This window comes from Sus scrofa, chromosome 6 (genome assembly GCF_054392235.1).
Source record: "Sus scrofa isolate SSC_HxYL_T2T_F1_AM1 chromosome 6, Sscrofa_HxYL_maternal_Yorkshire_Landrace_v2.0, whole genome shotgun sequence".
NCBI classification, from domain to species: domain Eukaryota; kingdom Metazoa; phylum Chordata; class Mammalia; order Artiodactyla; family Suidae; genus Sus; species Sus scrofa.
The window spans coordinates 172,207,753-172,223,849 of NC_139388.1; the positions used below are offsets into that span (position 1 = coordinate 172,207,753).

Genomic DNA, 16,097 nt, shown 5'->3' on the forward strand with positions numbered 1-16,097 from the left:
GTCTACAGACTTGCTAAGCATGTTAAAAATAAGGAGTGATCTGACGTTACTTTTAGACCAAAGACAGAACCGCACAGGAACGGCATGCTCTGGCTCTCCGCCGTGAGCGGGGTGAGAGGCCCTGAGGAGCAGGAGAAGGGAGCAGAAGCTGGAGACGGCAGTCACCGCCTGGAGTGGATGACCGCACCACCTAACCGCGGCCACAGGTCTCAGACATCCCCAAAGCTGCCGCGCCTGCCCGTCTGGAGGGACAGCCAATCAGAAGGCACATCCTCCTACCAGCCCTCAGGCTCCGCCCCCCTGGGTTTCTCACCTGGGACCTGGCCTACCTGTCCACCATCCCTGCCCCCTTCTCAGCCCTGTTACCCCGCAGGCAAAAGTGGTCCTTTTAGAGGACAAGGGAGGCCAGGGAGACGCCTGCCCTTAGGAAGGCAGGTCACGGCCGGTGCCCCTGTCTCCTGTTTTCCTCAACCTCCCCCCACCCCGTGGGGCATAAACGAACTCAAGTCTCTGCCTTGCTTTAAATTCCTGCCTTGCCTCCCATCTTCCTTTCGTTTCTGCCGTATCGACTTTGTCTCTCCCTTCACTGCCAGGCTACTTGAAAGAGAGTGACTGGCGGCTCCTCCTTTCATGATTCTATTTCCTCTGGCTTCTGCTCCCAACTCTCTGCCGACAGCCCTTTCACTAAAGTCACTGATGAACTCGCAGCAGCCAAATCCGGATCCTTCTCTGTCCTCTCCTCCATGCCTGCCCTGTGTCACCTGGCGCCGACGACCAAGCGACGGTGACTCTGCCCGCAGCGTCTCCCCCGGGTCCTGAGTAAAGGAAAGGGCAGCAGCATCCCTCTGTGCGGGGGGCTCCTGCGTGGGCCTTACCGTCGCTGGGCGGCGGCGCCCGCTGGCGGGAGTGGTAGGGGGTCTCGCTGCGCCACAGATCTTCCTCGCTCTCGGCCACCAGCAGAGAGTTACACACGTGACTGTCGTGAAGATCCTGGAGCAGCAGCCGCTGGTGGGGGTGGGGGGGCGAGGTCTCAGGGACGGAAACAGTCCCTGTCCTCGGGCGGTGGTGGTGAGGGGACGCCCAAGATCGCCGGGGTCAGAGGTCAAAGAGGGCATCCGGGAGCCCTGGGAGCCCAGCGGGGGTGTGTGAGCGTCGCTGGGCTTGGGGCCCTGGAGCCCAGTTAGGAGCGCGTCCCTCTTTGCCAGCGCCTGTTCACCATCCTTCGGGTCCCCGCCTCAACATCTCCTCTCCCGAAGCCCTTCCCTGAGCCTGCAGAGGGTCGGATCCCTGTCTTGGGCCCTCACAGCCCTCTCTGCTTTGCCTCTGGAGCAGCCTTCACAAGTGCGGCGGAAACAACTTGTGGGATTTAGTTGTTCCATGTCTATCCCCCCCTCCGCACGAGCTCCAGAGTCAGGGTGTCCCTCTGTTTTGGTCACTGTCAGGTCCCTGATACCAGCAGAGTGCAATGAGAGGGGGCGCCTCGCGGCCACTGGGAGGAGAGGAGGGAGTAGCCCCTCTGGGGGTGGGTCAGGGAGCTCCCCAGGCTGCAGGGGGTCTGGGGAGAAGCAGCATCTCAGTAACTGGGTCAAAGAAAATGTCCGAGACGGAGCCGCAGCCTCTGAAGGTCGAGTTCCTGGGAACCCCTTCGGCCCCGGGCGTGTCTCTTGCCGGGAGAGCCCTGCCCCGGCTGCCTACCTGGTTGACCTCCCGGCAGATCTCCCCGACTCGCCGCACCAGGAGCTGCTGCAGGTGGCGACACTCGGTGCCTGGCCCCCCATCCTCCCGAACCAGGCTCCTGGGAGGGACAGACCACACAGCGGATTGCGGTGGGGGGTGGGGGGAGGGGCCGCGGGAGCTGGGTCGAGAGGAGCCATGAAAAGGAAGGGAGACTGGGCAAAGGGAAAGAAACATGACGGGAACTGGGAAATACGGACTTCTCAATAGCGACTCTGGAAGCCTGGCTCCACGCTCGCCTTACAGCGTCCATGTGGGTCCCGCACTGAGGCTTCCGTCGTGCAGCTTGCATCTTTTTTATCCTCACATCTTTTTTTTTTTTTTTTTTTTTTTTTTGCTTTTTAGGGCCACACCCACAGCATATGGACGTTCCCAGGCTAGGGGGTCCAATTGGAGCTGCAGCTGCTGGCCTACACCACAGCCACAGCAACACCAGCTCTGAGCTGCGTCTGCGGCCTACACCACAGCTCGTGGCAACGCCAGATCCTTAATCTGCTGAGTGGGGCCAGGGATTGAACCTACAACCTCATGGTACCTAGTCAGATTCGTTTCCCCTGCGCCACGACGGGAACTCCATATCCTCACATCTTCTTTCTCAGAATGGTAGTGCCCCCCTGCTCTCCAGCCCCCCAGTCCTGTGATGAGAGCAGTATTGAACCAGATGCCTAGGTATGAGTCCTGGTGCTGCCACTTGCAAACTGGGACCTTGGGCAAGTATTGAACTTATCTACGCTGGAGCTTCTTCACTCAGACCCAAGGATAACGCTTCGCAGGGCTGTCACAGATTAAGTAAGTTGATCCACGTGACACACTTAGAACAGTGCCTGACGACAGTAAGTCCTCATTCGATACTCTTTATTTTCACTCCGCAGCAGCTCCTGAAGCTGCTCCGATCTACAGATGTTTTAGTGCTCGGCCAGAAGCCCAAATCCTCGTCCACTCTTTGACTCCGTCAGGAGAGGGGAGTGATGGGCTTTGCTACTGGGGAAGTGGTCAGGAGCCCCCCCAACCGTAGAATACCGTCAGACCACCACCCAAACCCTCGGTCCCAAGTCTAGCCTTCCGACGACACGGAGGGGGAGCTGTGGGACCAGGGAGAGGAAGCTACTGTCAGGGTCAGGGTGCAGGGCCGGGCTTCTCCTTACCGCGCGTGCGCATACACTTCCACGCGGTCCTGCAGCACCCGGACGATGAGCCAGAAGTCAGGCAGGCAGGGCCCAGGGAGGCCCGTGAGCGAAGGCTGTGGAGGCGCCAGCCCAGGGGGGGTCCTCAGCGTGAAGGGGGCCTTCTCCCCCAGGGTCTCACTGGGACCCTCACTGTCTGAGCCGCTGCTGCCACCATCATAACCTGTGTCAAATGTGCTCAAGTTCAGCCTCATCTGCGCCCCCAAGTGCGCCAGCTTGGCGGCCCCTGCAGCTTAGTCCCTTCCCATGGCCCCGCCCAGACCTGCGCTGTGCAGCCCCGAGTCCCCTTCCCATCAGCTCAGTCCTCCACGCCCCCCCGCCCCCAGCTTACCTAGGTGGTCCGAATCCACACTGCCCTGACTGGACATGAGGCTGAGTCCCTGGCTGGGCCCAGGCTGGCTCCCTGGGAAGCGAAAGGACATACCTCTTTCAGTCCTGCCTAGGACGCCCTCTGGACCCAGAGGCAGGGCCAGGGAGGGGCAGGTCCTCTCTTACCTCCCTGAGACGGGCTGGGCAGACTGATGAGCAGGGGGCCCTCGGAATCCTCTGGGGAGCCAGGGACTTGGGGGCTGGCTGCCAGGGCCTGAGGGGCAGGAGGTCAGGATGGAGTATAGGCTCCACGGCCACCACCACTCGCTCCATGCCATGGTCAGCCCAGAAGAGACTCACCTCCCCTTCGACGCCTTCCGCCCTGTCCTCAGGGCTGTGCCAAGCCCAGGCTGCCGAAGGGGGCCCCCCGTGGGACCCGCCTGGCTGCTGGCCAGCTGCCACAAAGAAGAAGCCGCTGTCAGGGTCCTCGAGAAGAACGTGACCAGGGAGGTGGAGGCGGCGGAACTCCTGGGGGGCAGGAGCCAAGGGCAGAGTTGAGGCGGAGCAGCCCCCCCGTCCGTGGCAGCCCGCACATCCTCAAGAGACCCTCCCACCTGGTGAGGCAGACACGAGCATCCCCAAAAAGGTGCAACAGCTCCGGGGCAAGGAGGCGCTGGGTCTCTTCCCACTGAGTGGGGCTTCCAGGCACAGAGTGGGGGACAGACGGTGTGGGGAGGAGGTGGCCTTAAGAGAGGGCCTGCCAGTTCTGCAAGTGGATTCCAGCGAGGATGGGCCCCCGGGCCACCAGGGAGTGTTCGGAGGGTAGCATACCTCCTTGAACTGTGTTAGCGAACGCTCGGGCCCAAACACAAAACTCAGCGGCAGCGTCTGGCGTAGGCAGGTGGGGCGTCCGGGGGAGCCGTGGATGTGGGCGGCTGCGCGGTGCAGGGCAGGGCTCTGGGGGATGCCCCCTCTCCGCAGCGCCCCCACCATCTCGTCTTCCAGCAGCCAGCGGATCTACCGTCAGAGAGCAGTCCGGGAAGTGGCCAAGGACGCCTCCCACGCTGACTGGGCATCCCTCATTCCTAGACTAGAAGATCCCAGAAGCTGCCCTGCCTCAGAGACCGAGCGGGGCCTCAGCTGGGGCCCAGGGTACAGGCAGTGCCCAGCCCACCGTCTGAAGGAAAGGGCCTCAGAGCTGGGGGCTGTGACTTAGGCTGGCGGAGGGAAGGCCCTCACCTCACTCACGGTGGTCTCAATAGCCAACCTGTGCGGCCCGGCCAAGTTAGACAGTCCCGGGTGCCTACGTGGAAGAAAAGCCGAGAGACTGGTTTCCAGAAAACACAGCAGACGGGGAGCAAGGCACTCCGAGGGAGAGAAGGCAGCACCTGTCTTCTCCTGGAGGTGGCAGTGGAGGCCCCAGGCCATCATCCGACGGCTGCCCCGGAGATCGCGGGAAGGAAGCGCTGCTCTCAGACGTCGACCTGCACAGGGTGGGCGCGAGGTCAGAGGTCAGCAGCTGTCATCCTCCCGGGGCCTTCTCAGCACTCCTGTCTCAGAATCCTTCTGGTGCCCTTAGTCCCCAGGTGCCCTTAGACCCCTTCATAGTCCCCCTGCCCCAACGAAGCCCCAGACCCCCCACCAAACTTGCTGCCACACCGGTGGTGCTGAGGGTCTGAGGTCGGCGGCAGCTCCACTTCCAGGGGCAAGGTCAGCACGAAGACATCCAGAGTGACACTGAGGTCCCTCAGGGGAACTCGGCCTCCGACGAGGGGACCCTCCAGACTAGAAAGCACCTGGCCTGGGGGAGGGGGACCGTCAGGGGTTGCCGGGCGCCCCGGGACGAGCGCAGATTCCAAGTCTCCAGTGCACAAGAGTTATACTCGCAGGCTCCCTCCAGCCCCAGACTGGCCAGGACCTAGGGCCTTCCCGAGGTACCCCACACTCACCCAGGCAGGTGGGCAGGCTGCTCACGGGGACTGAGCTGTGCTGCCCGCGCAGCCGCACGGAGCACGTGAGGTGCAGGAAGAGGGGTGGCAGGTCATGAGCGAGGCTCTCGGGCCCGGTGGGTGAGTCGCCCCCCAGGACACTGAAGGAGTCCTCGTCGGGGTTCACGGTGTCTGCGTCCGACAGAGAGGCGGAGTCCAGCCCGGCAGGCCCCAGGTCTGCTTCCCGGCTCTCGCGGTATTCCACCTCCAGCTCCGGGTCACTCTCAGTGACCACACAGCAGGCAGATGTGTCTCCTAGAGGTGCATGTGGTGTGGTCAACGGGAGAGGCTGGCGGCGGGGGCCCCCAAACCCTGGCTGGAAGCAGTCTTCCCACCTCTAGCCCTGGCCTACACACCTTCTTCTCCCATGAGCTCAGCCTCTGAAAACTCCAGGTCGCTGACTTTTCTGTCTACTGTGTCCCGGGGGCCCTCGTCCTGGGCCAAAGAAAGAGACAGCTGGGCCCAGGGCGGCGCCTCAGGGAACCAGGAGTCAGGAGGATCTGGGCAGGCCGGGCGGGCCTCTGGGGCTGCAGGTCGAGGGCGGGAGGGGGGGAAGGGAGAGAGCCACTCACCTCGCGCCTGCTGGACGGGGGGCAATAGAAGAAGTAGTGGGGGTTGGAGGGCACTGTGCGGAAGTGGAGACCACTGATCTCCAGGAACTTCTCCTGTTTGGGCGTTGGAAAGAGGCTGTGTCCGCCACTGCTGGGCAGCACACGGCCCCGCCACCCTAGAACAGACACCCGCACCCCCCCCACCCCGGAGAGCCCGCTGCCCCCTCACCCTCCCCAAGCTTCGCACCTGGATGAGGCTGTGAAGGGCATCGTGTGCCTCCCCCCTGAGCTGACAGACGTCTGTCAGAGAGATCTCCAGGCCGGGGTCTGGATGGCCGGGGACTCGGCTGCTCTGAAACTCAGGCTCGCTCAGGTCCTCGGTCTCTATGCTGGGTGGTCGGGGTGGGGCGGGGGCGGAGAAGGGTGAGGAACCATCAAGGCCTAGAAGAGCCTGCTTCCCAGCTGGGGGCAGCACACGCCTGTCTCTGCCTCCAGGAGGGGAGCTCAGCACACAACGGGGGCAGGAAGAACTACCCCTGCCCCCCCACACCCCGTTTGGGCTCTAAGCGCCCCATTGGAGTGGTTCTCAGAGGACTGAGTCAGGATGGCTGGGCCCCGGGGAGAGGGAGCGTTCATTCACCGTGACGGAGGAGCCCAAGCAGGGAAGCAAGGTTTGGTGGGAAGAAAATGCAGCCGTCTAGCGGGCACGAGCGGCGGGGGATCGAGCCCTCGAGACAGAAGCGGGCTGGACTTCCTCCGTGTCCTCGGCCCTCCACTCTGCCGGCCTGTCTCTCTCCCTCCCTTCGAGAGTTTCGGCCTCCGTGAAAGTCAGGTAAGTTTGGGGGAATCATTGCTATTTTTCCATGAATGCCCTCAGAACACGGCTCTACTTTCACTGAGGCCACTGGCAACGCCCTGCCCAGTCCTGCTCAACACGCCACACCAGAACAGGAGAGCTGGGGGAGCCAGGGAGGGAGGCTGCCACCAGTGCCAAACGGGAGAGACGCCTGGGCGGAAGGCGGGAGGCTGGCGACAAAGCACGAGCGCCTCCGGGGTGCTGGGTCCCGCTGTGCCCAGCCACTGCCCTGGCTTGGAAGGCCCCAGCTTACAAGGACTTGGTCTGTGTGCCCCTTACACTCATTCAAGGCCCATCCCAACCTGGACTCGGAAGCCAGGATGGCTCGCTCCCGAGGCTCGGGGCCCTCCTCGACGCTGCTGCTGAAGAGCCCGGGGCTGAGAGGACCAGGGCTTGGGGGTGCATGAGGCAAACCCCGAGTGTGGCCGCACAGCGCGAGCAGGAAGGGGGTGATGTCTACTTCCTGCAGCAGCTCCTCACAGGCATCCACGGCTATTAGCAGGTCCTGGGAGGTCACGCTCTGGGCCTGCTGCAGGCTCCGGAACAGCCCTGGTGGGGACGGACGGGGCCACGAGGGTCATGCCCTGGAAGGGCCTTGCCAGGCTCCATCCCCGTAATCCCGCAAAGCCCCGCTCCTCCCCGGCCACCTGCTCCCGCACGGCTGCTCACCGCGGACGTAGCATCGCTGCGCGTGCTCCTGCAGCAAGGCACAATGGTTGGCCGCCTCCTTGTGCCTGGGCTCCATCCAGGCTGAGGCGGGGGAGGGCTGGTCGAGGAACTGCGTCCTGGGAATGGGAGGAAGGAGACAGCTCAGCCAGCCCCCCTCAGGGAGGTCTTGGACTCGCCGTCCCCCCGCTTCCCAGTGGATGGCCCCTCGCTCCCCTCCAAGTGTATTCACGGCCCAGTGAGTTCCACTGATGCGCTGAAGGAAGCCCAGCCAGGAGCCGGGAGGACATGGCAAAGGAGCTGAGCCCTGGCCACTGACCATCAGCTGGTCTGTCCCCTGAGTGTGTACCAGGGCCGCGGTTGGGGGCCGTGGTTGGGGGCCACGGCTGGCACAGGTCACCACAGGGGGCGCTCACCGGAAGACGAGGTCTCGGGGCGCCTGAGGGGGCTGCACGCCAACCAGCTGCTCCCTCAGCGCTTCCAGAGCACAGCTGTAGATGTAGACAGGACACCGGGGCCGGGGCCCATCGGCGGCCTCTGTCTGTGAAGCCTGACGCCCAGTGCAAGCCTGGACGTCGCGACGGAAGGGCGGGCTCAGCTCTCCTGGATGCTGGGCACTGTCTGTGGGCAAGAAGGAGCACGTGGCCTCGAGCCCTCTGCTCCCGTTTCCGCTGCTGCTTAACTGACCCCAGAGTCAGCAGCCTTACCGCCAGCCGGGGTGACACTGAGGATGGGGACCTGGGGCTCTGCAGCCTTGGCCCCAGCTCCTCCCAGACCTCTCAGGGTGGAGGCCCCGTGCCCGTCCCCGAACTTGGGCCTTGTCTCCTCTTGAGACGGCCCCTCCAGGCCATAGGCAGCCAGATGCTGGACATCTAGAGGGAAAAGGGGCCGAAATCAGCTGCCCGGCGGGCCGTGGACTGAGCCCCTCACCTGCGTCTGAGGGGCTTAAAGAGAGAGGCCGGTGGTTGGTACCTGGGAAGGTGGCGGGGAGAAACGTCAGAAACACGTGCTGGGGGTTCACGAGCCTTGCGTAGCAGCGCCACTGAGGGGGCTGGGCAGAGCTGGCCGGCCTCAGACTTTCGAGAGGGCCTGGCCTCTGTAAGAGAGAGACGCGAGCAGAGCTGTCTGTAAGGGACCGCCCAACGCCCGCCCCCTTCCTCCGCCCGAGGGTCCCTCCTGCGGGTGGCTTGCGCGAGCAGGGACCAAGGAGCGGTGGCCTCCTGTCAGGGGCAGGAGGCACTTCGTATCCCCAGGGATGGCGGCTGGGGTGTGACTGTGCCGGGACCGCAGGAGGTCACGGTGACAAAGGCCTCAAGGGGAGGAGGCACTAGCGCCGACCGGGGCAGGAAGAGCTGGATCTCCAGGCGCCTGGGCCCTGCTGCTCACCTGACCCTTCAGGGTCCCGCCGTCCTCCACTGGTAGCCCCTCTGCACCTACAGTGGGGTAGAGGGGGTGGGAGACAGCTGGGCCGGCAAGAGAGGCAGGGCTCGGAGGTGGAGAGAAGGGGAGGCCAAAAGCCCAGACGAAAGCCGCCTTGGGAGTGAGGGAAGGCGGCCGGGCTGGAGGCTGGCACCGGGAAGGGGGGCTCACCTGGACTGTAACACGTCCGCCGCAGCACCTCGCGCAGGAAGGCAGCCTGGTCGGCGGCGGACAGCGGGATCTCCCGGTCACTCAGCTCCTGCCCCAGGCAGCTGTGCAGCAGGCACAGCACCAGGTCGTTGGCGGGACAGGGCCCCTCGGCGACAGGGACGCCCTCCGGCTCTGCCCGACACACGCTCCACTCAGCACCAAGAGCCGCCTGCTGCCCGGCCAGCCCGGCCCCTCCCGCAGCCTCCGAGCCGCCTCCTGCCCCCGCTGCTCTTGCGCTCGCCCGTGGACACACGCTCTCGGTGCTCTAATAGTCCCGGCTGGCGGCCCGCTAGGCGCGGAGTTCACCCACCTCTGGCGAGCAGGAGGAAGAACATCTGCAGCTGCTGGCACTGAGGCAGCAGGCCCACGAGGTCAAAGCGGAAGGGGGTCTCGTGGACACAGCTGTCTCCACCCGGGTCCAGCCCTGGCGGCGGGGAAGGAGGACCGCAGCGCCCTGAGGCCCGGGATCCCTGCCCGTGGCTGCCGCCTCCTCCCTCCCAGTCTCCTGCTCCTCCCCAGGGCCCCTTCGCCACTGACCATCAGAGACCCTGGGCTCCGGGGGCAGGGGACTCCACTCCTTGCTCTGGCACAGCTGTATCAGGTACTCAAAGCTCAGCATGGAGCCTATGCAGGCAACGTCCCGAGGGTGGAGCTGGGGGACGAAGAGCAGAGGGCAGGGGTCAGCTCCCCTCGGCCCAGAGGACCCCGGCCTCCCGCTCTGAAGAAGCCCGCAGTCGCAGACGTTCAGAACACAGAGACGCAGAGGGGCCGGGAAGCCCGCAGGCTGAGCCACGCCCCAGGGGCTGCCCCCCGGCCTGGTAAGAAGGGGTGGGGTACTTCTGAGGCCACTCACGGCGCCAGGGATCTCGGAGTAGGTCAAGTCCCGGAGGTGCCTCCAGCTCTCCGGGCCGGGTCCCACCCGTCCGTACTGGGGCTCCACCCACACCTCGGTCACCAGGTTGAGCTCTGAGTCTCCCTCCAGGGCCTCCACCTCCACGTCATTGTCATCGTCTGTTGAGAAGCTAAAGGAGGAAGGGCTCTGAGCCCGGGGCGGAGGAGAGCCCACCCGGCCCCACAAGGTCGGGGGTTGGCCCGCGGAGGCCGGGAGGCCAGGGCACCCAGGACGCGTGATTCTCACGGGGGCTTTCCACGTCTGCGGGGAAAAGGCCTCTAAGGCAGCCTCTCCGGCCTGGCTCTCGGGGCGGACGGAGGGGAGGGAGCGGGAGCGAGGCGGCTGGGAGGGCGGGGCCTCACCTGTCCTTGGTGGAGGTCGCGTGTGGGGGGAAGAGGATGTACTGGACCACGCACGTGTGCCTCTCTGCCGCCGCGGCCTGCCCCGGGGGCTCGTTCTGCCACAGAATGGAGGGCTTGGGCACACCCAGCCCAGGCAGAGATCTGGCCCAGCCCAGCGCTGCCTCTCAAAACGTCAGTCTGCTCACACCACGCTGCCCTGGGACGGGCCTCGGACCGCAGGACCCCTGCGAGGCCACCTTTCCAGGGGTCCCAGCCCGGCTCAGCCCTGACGACGGATCTGGGCGGCAGGTGTCACGAGGGATGGCACGTACCTGGATCGGCAGCTCCAGGACCATGTTGACGATTCCCTCCCCGCTGCAGGCGAAGTGGAACCCTTCGGAGAGTCGGACTCTGAGGGCCCACGAGAGTGGCGGAGGGGACAGGGTGAGATGGGGGAGCGGCCCTCAGAGGACGGCCCCTGCCCCCTGCACCACTCACAGACCTTCTGGCAGCCCCCTGGGCACACCTGTCTGTGGGTGGCCCTGCTCAGACCACCGGTCCCTCGGGTGTGGCGGGGCCAGTAGGACCCGCGGTCAAGATAAATCAAGCGGGGGAGGGCAGCGGCTCGCGCCGCTCTGTCCTGGGCCCTCCGCATCACAGTGCGGCGGAGACGGGGGCCTAGAGAGGGCGGTGTCTGGCTCAGGCCTTCTGCCAGCTTCCAAACCCAAAGTCTGCACCTGCTCCCGCCTGCCCCAAGCAGCCTTGCAGGCTGGTGCTGGCCACGTACTCGGTGAGGATGGAGAGGAGCTGGGCGATGGCGCTGAGTGGCAGGGCGGGGGCCAGGCCCGGGGGGACGCTCCAGAGCCAGCGCTGATGGTAGAGGTAGCGGGACAGCGACGCTAGGCTAGAAGAGGCTGAGCGGCCCGACACCAAGGGCAGCGGCCCTGGTGGCTCCAAGGTCAGCAAGAAGGGCGCCCGGTAGTCCAGGGGCAGCTTCTCATACCTGGGCAACGGGGGTGGTTCCCAGTCGGTCTCTACTCCTACCCAGCGCAGCCACAGCCCCCCATGCGCTCCTGGCCCCCTCCCACCCTCTCTACCAACCTGATGAGCAGCTTGTCCAGGGGCTTATGCACGACCACAAGGCAGGGCCGGTCAGACAGGGCCTGCTGTGGTCCCAGCATGGGGGGCGACTTGGAGGGAGAGCTGCCCCCGCCGGCGCCCCCCAGCCCTTTCCGTTTCACCTTGGGCGTCGGCTCCTTGCTTTGTACCCGGTGGGGGAAACGCAGGCGCAGGATTTCCTCCTGCAAGTCTGAGACGATCTGAGGGGAAAATCGCACCAGACTCTCCTGCTCCCGCCTCCCACGAGGTGGACAATGGGCCCATGGACAAGGAGAGGGCCTTCCACCCCGAGCCTCGCTTGATCTAGAGGCTCCTCTCTACGGGCCCCAGCCCCCGGGGGTCTGCGGGGAAGGAGCCAGTGGGCGCCCCAAGGCTGCGTGGCCTGGGAGCGCGTCGGGGCCGGCTCACCTTGTGCCGAGCCTGTGCGGGCGTGCCGATGGGGAAGCCCAGGCGGAGCACCATGCAGGGGGCCTTGGAAATGATGCGGATCATGTAGAAGGAGGAGGGGGGCTGCTCTGGGCCCCTGGGGAGAGACCGGCGTCAGGCGCAGCCCTGGCTGGGCGCCGACGGGAGGAGGAGGAGGGCGGGTCTGGGACGAGGGGACAGCACCTGCCCACCTGGACAGCAGCTTCACATAGGAGTAGCCCTCGACGAGCACGAAGCTGCTCCAGTCGCGGAGCAGGGAGGTCAGCGAGGAGTGCGAGATCCTGCACTGGACCGTGCTGTAGCGGCCGTTGCTGCCCGGGGTGTGCAGGTGCTTGGGGGTCGGCCTGGGAAGAGGGCGCGCCCTGAGCCAGCCCTCCCCGCCAGGCCCCGCCACGGGGGCGAAGAACAGAGGCCGCCTCCCCCTTCAAGAACCCGCCCGAGGACGTGGGGGCTGATGAGCGGGAGGAAAGGGTCGGAGTTTGTCCGGCCCCAGGTCGCTCGGGGCGTCGCCGCCTCCTCCCCCTCACTCGCGCTCCTCCACCCCGACGACGGCCCGAGGAGAAAACCCACGTGTCGTGCTCCAGGATTAGCACCAGGCGATGCATGTGCAGCCAGCGCTGCCATGAGTTGGCATCCATGGAGAGCACTGGCTTCCAGTAGGCCGCAAACTGGGCGTGGGAGGAGTCGGAACCACTGTGCTGAAGGCTCAGCACCTGGGGACAGGAAGGATGGCCCTATGGCTGTATTCGTGAATAACCCCCGAACGGGACTTCCTGCTGTGGCGCAGCGGAAAGGAATCTGACTAGGAGCCATGGGGTTGCGGGTTCTATCCCTGGCCTCGCTCAGCGGGTTCAGGGTCCAGTGTTGCCGTGAGCTGTGGTGTAGGTCGCAGACACGGCTTGGATCTGGCGTGGCTGTGGCTGAGGTGTAGGCCGGTGGCTTAGCTCCGATTAGACCCCTAGCCTGGGAACGTCCATACGCTGCGGGTGCGGCCCTAAAAAAGAAAATAAATAAATAAATAACCCCCGAACAGCAAGAGAACCACAGGGTTCGGGGGTTAGAGATGGCAGTGGTATAAGGCTAAAGAAACCCACGGTCCAGCCTGGGACGGAGGCAAAAACTGCCTCCGAAATGAAGCCTAGGGAGAATGAATGAGCCCAGGGACAGGCTGGGTGGCCCTTTAAAGCTGAATCCAGGCAAAGGATGGAACTTGCCCAGCGTCCAGCACTGACTTAGGAGGAAAGCTACTGGGTGACGGCGGGACCTCAGGACGAGAACATTGTACGCTCGCAGAAGCGCCTGCTGGGGCTGGGCGTGGAAAAGGCACGGGGCAAAGGGAGCCAGGGTCTCCGGGAGGTGCCCAGTCCTCGGCGGTGGGCAGTGGTGGGAAATGGCTCATGGTGTGTGCCACGCGGAGAGCAGGCTGGGGTGGGAGACAGTTGGCTGGGAGACACCACCTGATGCTCTGCACGTCTTCACCTCTGACACCCGCGGCCTGCTGAGGAGCCTCTCGCTGCCGGGGTGCAGAGGTGCGAGGGGCTTCCAAGGCCAAAGCTCAGGGTCCTAGCTTGGGGCCTCAGAGTGAAGAGGGAGGAAAAGGAATCCCCTCAGAAGCCCTGTGGTTCTGGGCTCCGGACGTGGTGCCACTCCAACTCCAGGGGGCACAGGGTGCAGAGAAGGCGCGTCAGAGCCGCTCACCGGGGTGGTGGAGCCGGGCGGGATGTAGAAGAGAGGCACGCCGCTCTTGGTGCTGTCGGGGAGCGTGAAGTGCTCCGGGACCGAGGAGAAGGACTGCAGGTGGGCGAGCATCTGGTCCGTCTGGTTAATGCTGCAGCAAAGGCCAGCCCTGAGCCATGCCACACACGGGTGGGCGCAGCGGAGGGGAGCCCCGGGGGCGCATGGGACCCGGACATAAGCCTGGTGCTCAGGGTGACTCTGCCCGGCCTGCACTGCACGTGGTCCCTCTGCACACGAGACGGGGCTCCCCTCACCGAGCGGCGCCCTCACTCACCTCTGCAGTGTGTTCCAGAACCGCCGGATCACGTGGGTCCGATACAGCGAGCGGATGGGTTGCCTCAGGGCACAGGACACGTCATGCAGGATGTCATAGCCGCCTTCCATAGTCACTTCCACGCGGGTGACGCGAGGGCCCTCGGGTTCCAGGGGCCAGGGCGCCACAGCCACGTACTCGATGCGCATGTTGTGTTTCCACAGCAGCACCAGCTTCACCTCCAGCTGGGACCCTCCTTCGGGGAAAGCAGGGGGCTGGTTAGGGGCTGAGGCCTGCCCCAAGCTGCATCAGCCTCAGGGAACTCTAGCCCGGCCAAAGGTTCCCAGCATGGTTCCACAGGGTTCATGCCCAGAGTCTGCCAACTGACACACTCTGAAGTGTGCAGGGGGATCCGAATGCAAAGCCAAGTTCGGGACCACAACCCCTCAGCTGACTCATCCTGGGCACAGGGAGACGGACTCGGGAAGCTGAATGCTAAGAGACCTGAGCCCTGAGGGCAGCTCAGAACCCACTTGTGTCAGATGGCAGCAGCATCTGTCACTGTGACACGCTTTCATGCACGGGGCAGGAGTGTCTTCCGCTCTGCTCAGACTCAGGGGATACAACAGGGCCAGCGACCCCCACCTTTGGTCAGCGCGACCTCTCGGACGCTGTAGCCCTCTCGAAGCCGCACCGACACGGTGCTGACCAAGTCAGCCGCCACCTCCTTCTCAGTGTGCTTCTTGCGGCGCAGGGCCAGGGCGGGGTTGCTGCTCGCGGAGACCAGGTGCTCGTTAAACAGGCGGTGCTGAGAGCCTAGAGGAGCAGTGAGGACGGGGGAGGGGAAGCGCCTGTCGGTTAGCTGATGGGGGTGGGGATGCGGTGGGGGGGCAGGCTGAATCAATCACGGGAAGGAACAGCGCCCGAGCCCACAGCCCCGGTTAGACTCTCCGTCCCCTGGGACCCCAGCCCCAGGTGGAGTCCCGCATCATCTCTGGGCCCGGCTGCACTCCCCCACCTCCCCCAGGCCGCCCCTCACCGCAGTAATATTCAGGGTTCAGGGCTTCCCCACTGCGCAGGAAGGAGTAGAGGAGAAAGGCCCGGTGGTAAACAGTCAGACCCAGGTTGCCGGGCTCGGGCTCAGGACAAGTGGACAGGTAGGAGCCAAAGGTTGCCATTGCGATGAATTTCATCAATTCCACATTGGGCACGTGGCCAAAACTGCAGTCGTAAGAGTAAACTCCTCCCACCTGAAGAAAGGGAGCGCTTAGAGACCCAGCTCCAAAGGAGCCACCAGAGAAGCACGTACAACAAAAGACAGGGCTGCGCGGCTGCTGCCATGCCCGGCGCACAGTGGGAAGTGGGCCAGCGTCCTCCCAACACAGGCCACGGCTGGGCGGCTTTCCTGCCCTGAGTCCTTCTTCGGTCTGAAGCCCAGCACACCCTTCCTGTTCCACGTCAATGCCAGCCTGCCCCCGTTCACTCAAGATTTTGGCCACTGGTTCCCTGGATTCTTGTCATCATCTTGAGACTGCAGTGTTTAACCAAAGTGCTCCTCGAACTTTAGGGTGCAGACAAAACACCTGGGGATTTTATTATAACCCGCAGATCTGGGGTGTGGCCTGGGATTTTGCGTTTCTAACAGGCTCCCTGGTGATGCCAATGCTGCTTATCCAGAGACTGGCAAACTACCTGTGCCCAACTCTAGCCTATCACCTAATTCTTGTCTTTTGGGGGCTGCACTGGCAGCATATGGAGGTTCCCAGGTGAGGGGTTAAATAGGAGCTGTAGCTGCTGGCCTACGCCACAGCCAAAGCAACGTCAGATCTGAGCCACATCTGCGACCTACACCACAGCTCATGCAATGCGGGATCCTTAACCCACTAAGCGAGGCCAGGGATCGAACCTCGTGGATACCAGTCGGGTTCATTACCACTGAGCCATGACAGGAACTCCTCACCTGTTTTTGTAAATGAGGTTTTACTGGAACACAACCACCTCCATTCAGTTTTGTATTGTCTGTGTCTGTTTCCACGCTACACGAGTGCAGCAGGGTAGCTGTGACAACCACATGGCCCATAAAGCTCAAAATATTTACCAGCTAGCCCTTTACAGAAGCTGTGCAGATATACGCTAGATGGTAGACTTAATACCCTGGCCCCTAGACTCCCGAACCCTCATCTCCAGGAATTTCATCCACACACTTACCTGCTGGCTGCGCATTGGCCCTTGGCTTCACCAGGATGGAACCACTTCCTCTTGGCAATTTCAACTGCCACGTCCCCGATTACACACAATTGTGACCCTTTTTAAAGTTCCTTCCGTCCTTCTCCTGCTGCTGCTCTTTGACCTCGTTAAGGCTCCCAGGCCTTGAACCTTGGCTCCTTTCGAATCGATCCACGTCCCCCGAGC

At 64.0% G+C, this 16,097-nt stretch overlaps 1 protein-coding gene across 13 annotated transcripts in view; it reads right to left on the reverse strand.

Annotated features, from left to right (window-relative positions):
• Positions 1 to 16,097, reverse strand: part of SZT2 (SZT2 subunit of KICSTOR complex) — a 49,718-nt gene that overhangs the window by 15,310 nt on the left and 18,311 nt on the right. For 6 of the 13 annotated variants that reach the window (XR_002345235.2, XR_002345234.2, XR_014808447.1 and 3 more), the window contains 35 exons: positions 14,725 to 14,935; positions 14,331 to 14,501; positions 13,707 to 13,941; positions 13,394 to 13,523; positions 12,266 to 12,408; positions 11,887 to 12,039; positions 11,678 to 11,792; positions 11,252 to 11,469; positions 10,938 to 11,153; positions 10,483 to 10,561; positions 10,172 to 10,266; positions 9,771 to 9,939; positions 9,455 to 9,569; positions 9,228 to 9,341; positions 8,879 to 9,049; positions 8,675 to 8,721; positions 8,261 to 8,384; positions 7,996 to 8,160; positions 7,705 to 7,909; positions 7,292 to 7,407; positions 6,925 to 7,171; positions 6,014 to 6,155; positions 5,788 to 5,880; positions 5,572 to 5,650; positions 5,177 to 5,470; positions 4,887 to 5,028; positions 4,616 to 4,711; positions 4,467 to 4,530; positions 4,059 to 4,244; positions 3,588 to 3,755; positions 3,414 to 3,501; positions 3,250 to 3,321; positions 2,880 to 3,081; positions 1,696 to 1,795; positions 876 to 1,005 (listed from right to left, as the gene is read on the reverse strand). Coding sequence is in view for 6 of the 13 variants with exons in the window: in XM_021096876.2 (XP_020952535.2) it covers positions 876 to 1,005; positions 1,696 to 1,795; positions 2,880 to 3,081; positions 3,250 to 3,321; positions 3,414 to 3,501; positions 3,588 to 3,755; positions 4,059 to 4,244; positions 4,467 to 4,530; positions 4,616 to 4,711; positions 4,887 to 5,028; positions 5,177 to 5,470; positions 5,572 to 5,650; positions 5,788 to 5,880; positions 6,014 to 6,155; positions 6,925 to 7,171; positions 7,292 to 7,407; positions 7,705 to 7,909; positions 7,996 to 8,160; positions 8,261 to 8,384; positions 8,675 to 8,721; positions 8,879 to 9,049; positions 9,228 to 9,341; positions 9,455 to 9,569; positions 9,771 to 9,939; positions 10,172 to 10,266; positions 10,483 to 10,561; positions 10,938 to 11,153; positions 11,252 to 11,469; positions 11,678 to 11,792; positions 11,887 to 12,039; positions 12,266 to 12,408; positions 13,394 to 13,523; positions 13,707 to 13,941; positions 14,331 to 14,501; positions 14,725 to 14,935 (5,095 nt within the window). In the remaining 7 variants the exon portion in view is untranslated. Of the gene's footprint in view, positions 1 to 875; positions 1,006 to 1,695; positions 1,796 to 2,879; positions 3,082 to 3,249; positions 3,322 to 3,413; positions 3,502 to 3,587; positions 3,756 to 4,058; positions 4,318 to 4,466; positions 4,531 to 4,615; positions 4,712 to 4,886; positions 5,029 to 5,176; positions 5,471 to 5,571; positions 5,651 to 5,787; positions 5,881 to 6,013; positions 6,156 to 6,924; positions 7,172 to 7,291; positions 7,408 to 7,704; positions 7,910 to 7,995; positions 8,161 to 8,260; positions 8,385 to 8,674; positions 8,722 to 8,878; positions 9,050 to 9,227; positions 9,342 to 9,454; positions 9,570 to 9,770; positions 9,940 to 10,171; positions 10,267 to 10,482; positions 10,562 to 10,937; positions 11,154 to 11,251; positions 11,470 to 11,677; positions 11,793 to 11,878; positions 12,040 to 12,265; positions 12,409 to 13,393; positions 13,524 to 13,706; positions 13,942 to 14,330; positions 14,502 to 14,724; positions 14,936 to 16,097 lie in introns of those variants that run through there. The other 7 variants (XR_014808444.1, XR_014808445.1, XM_084965214.1 and 4 more) reach the window with 4 other exon arrangements.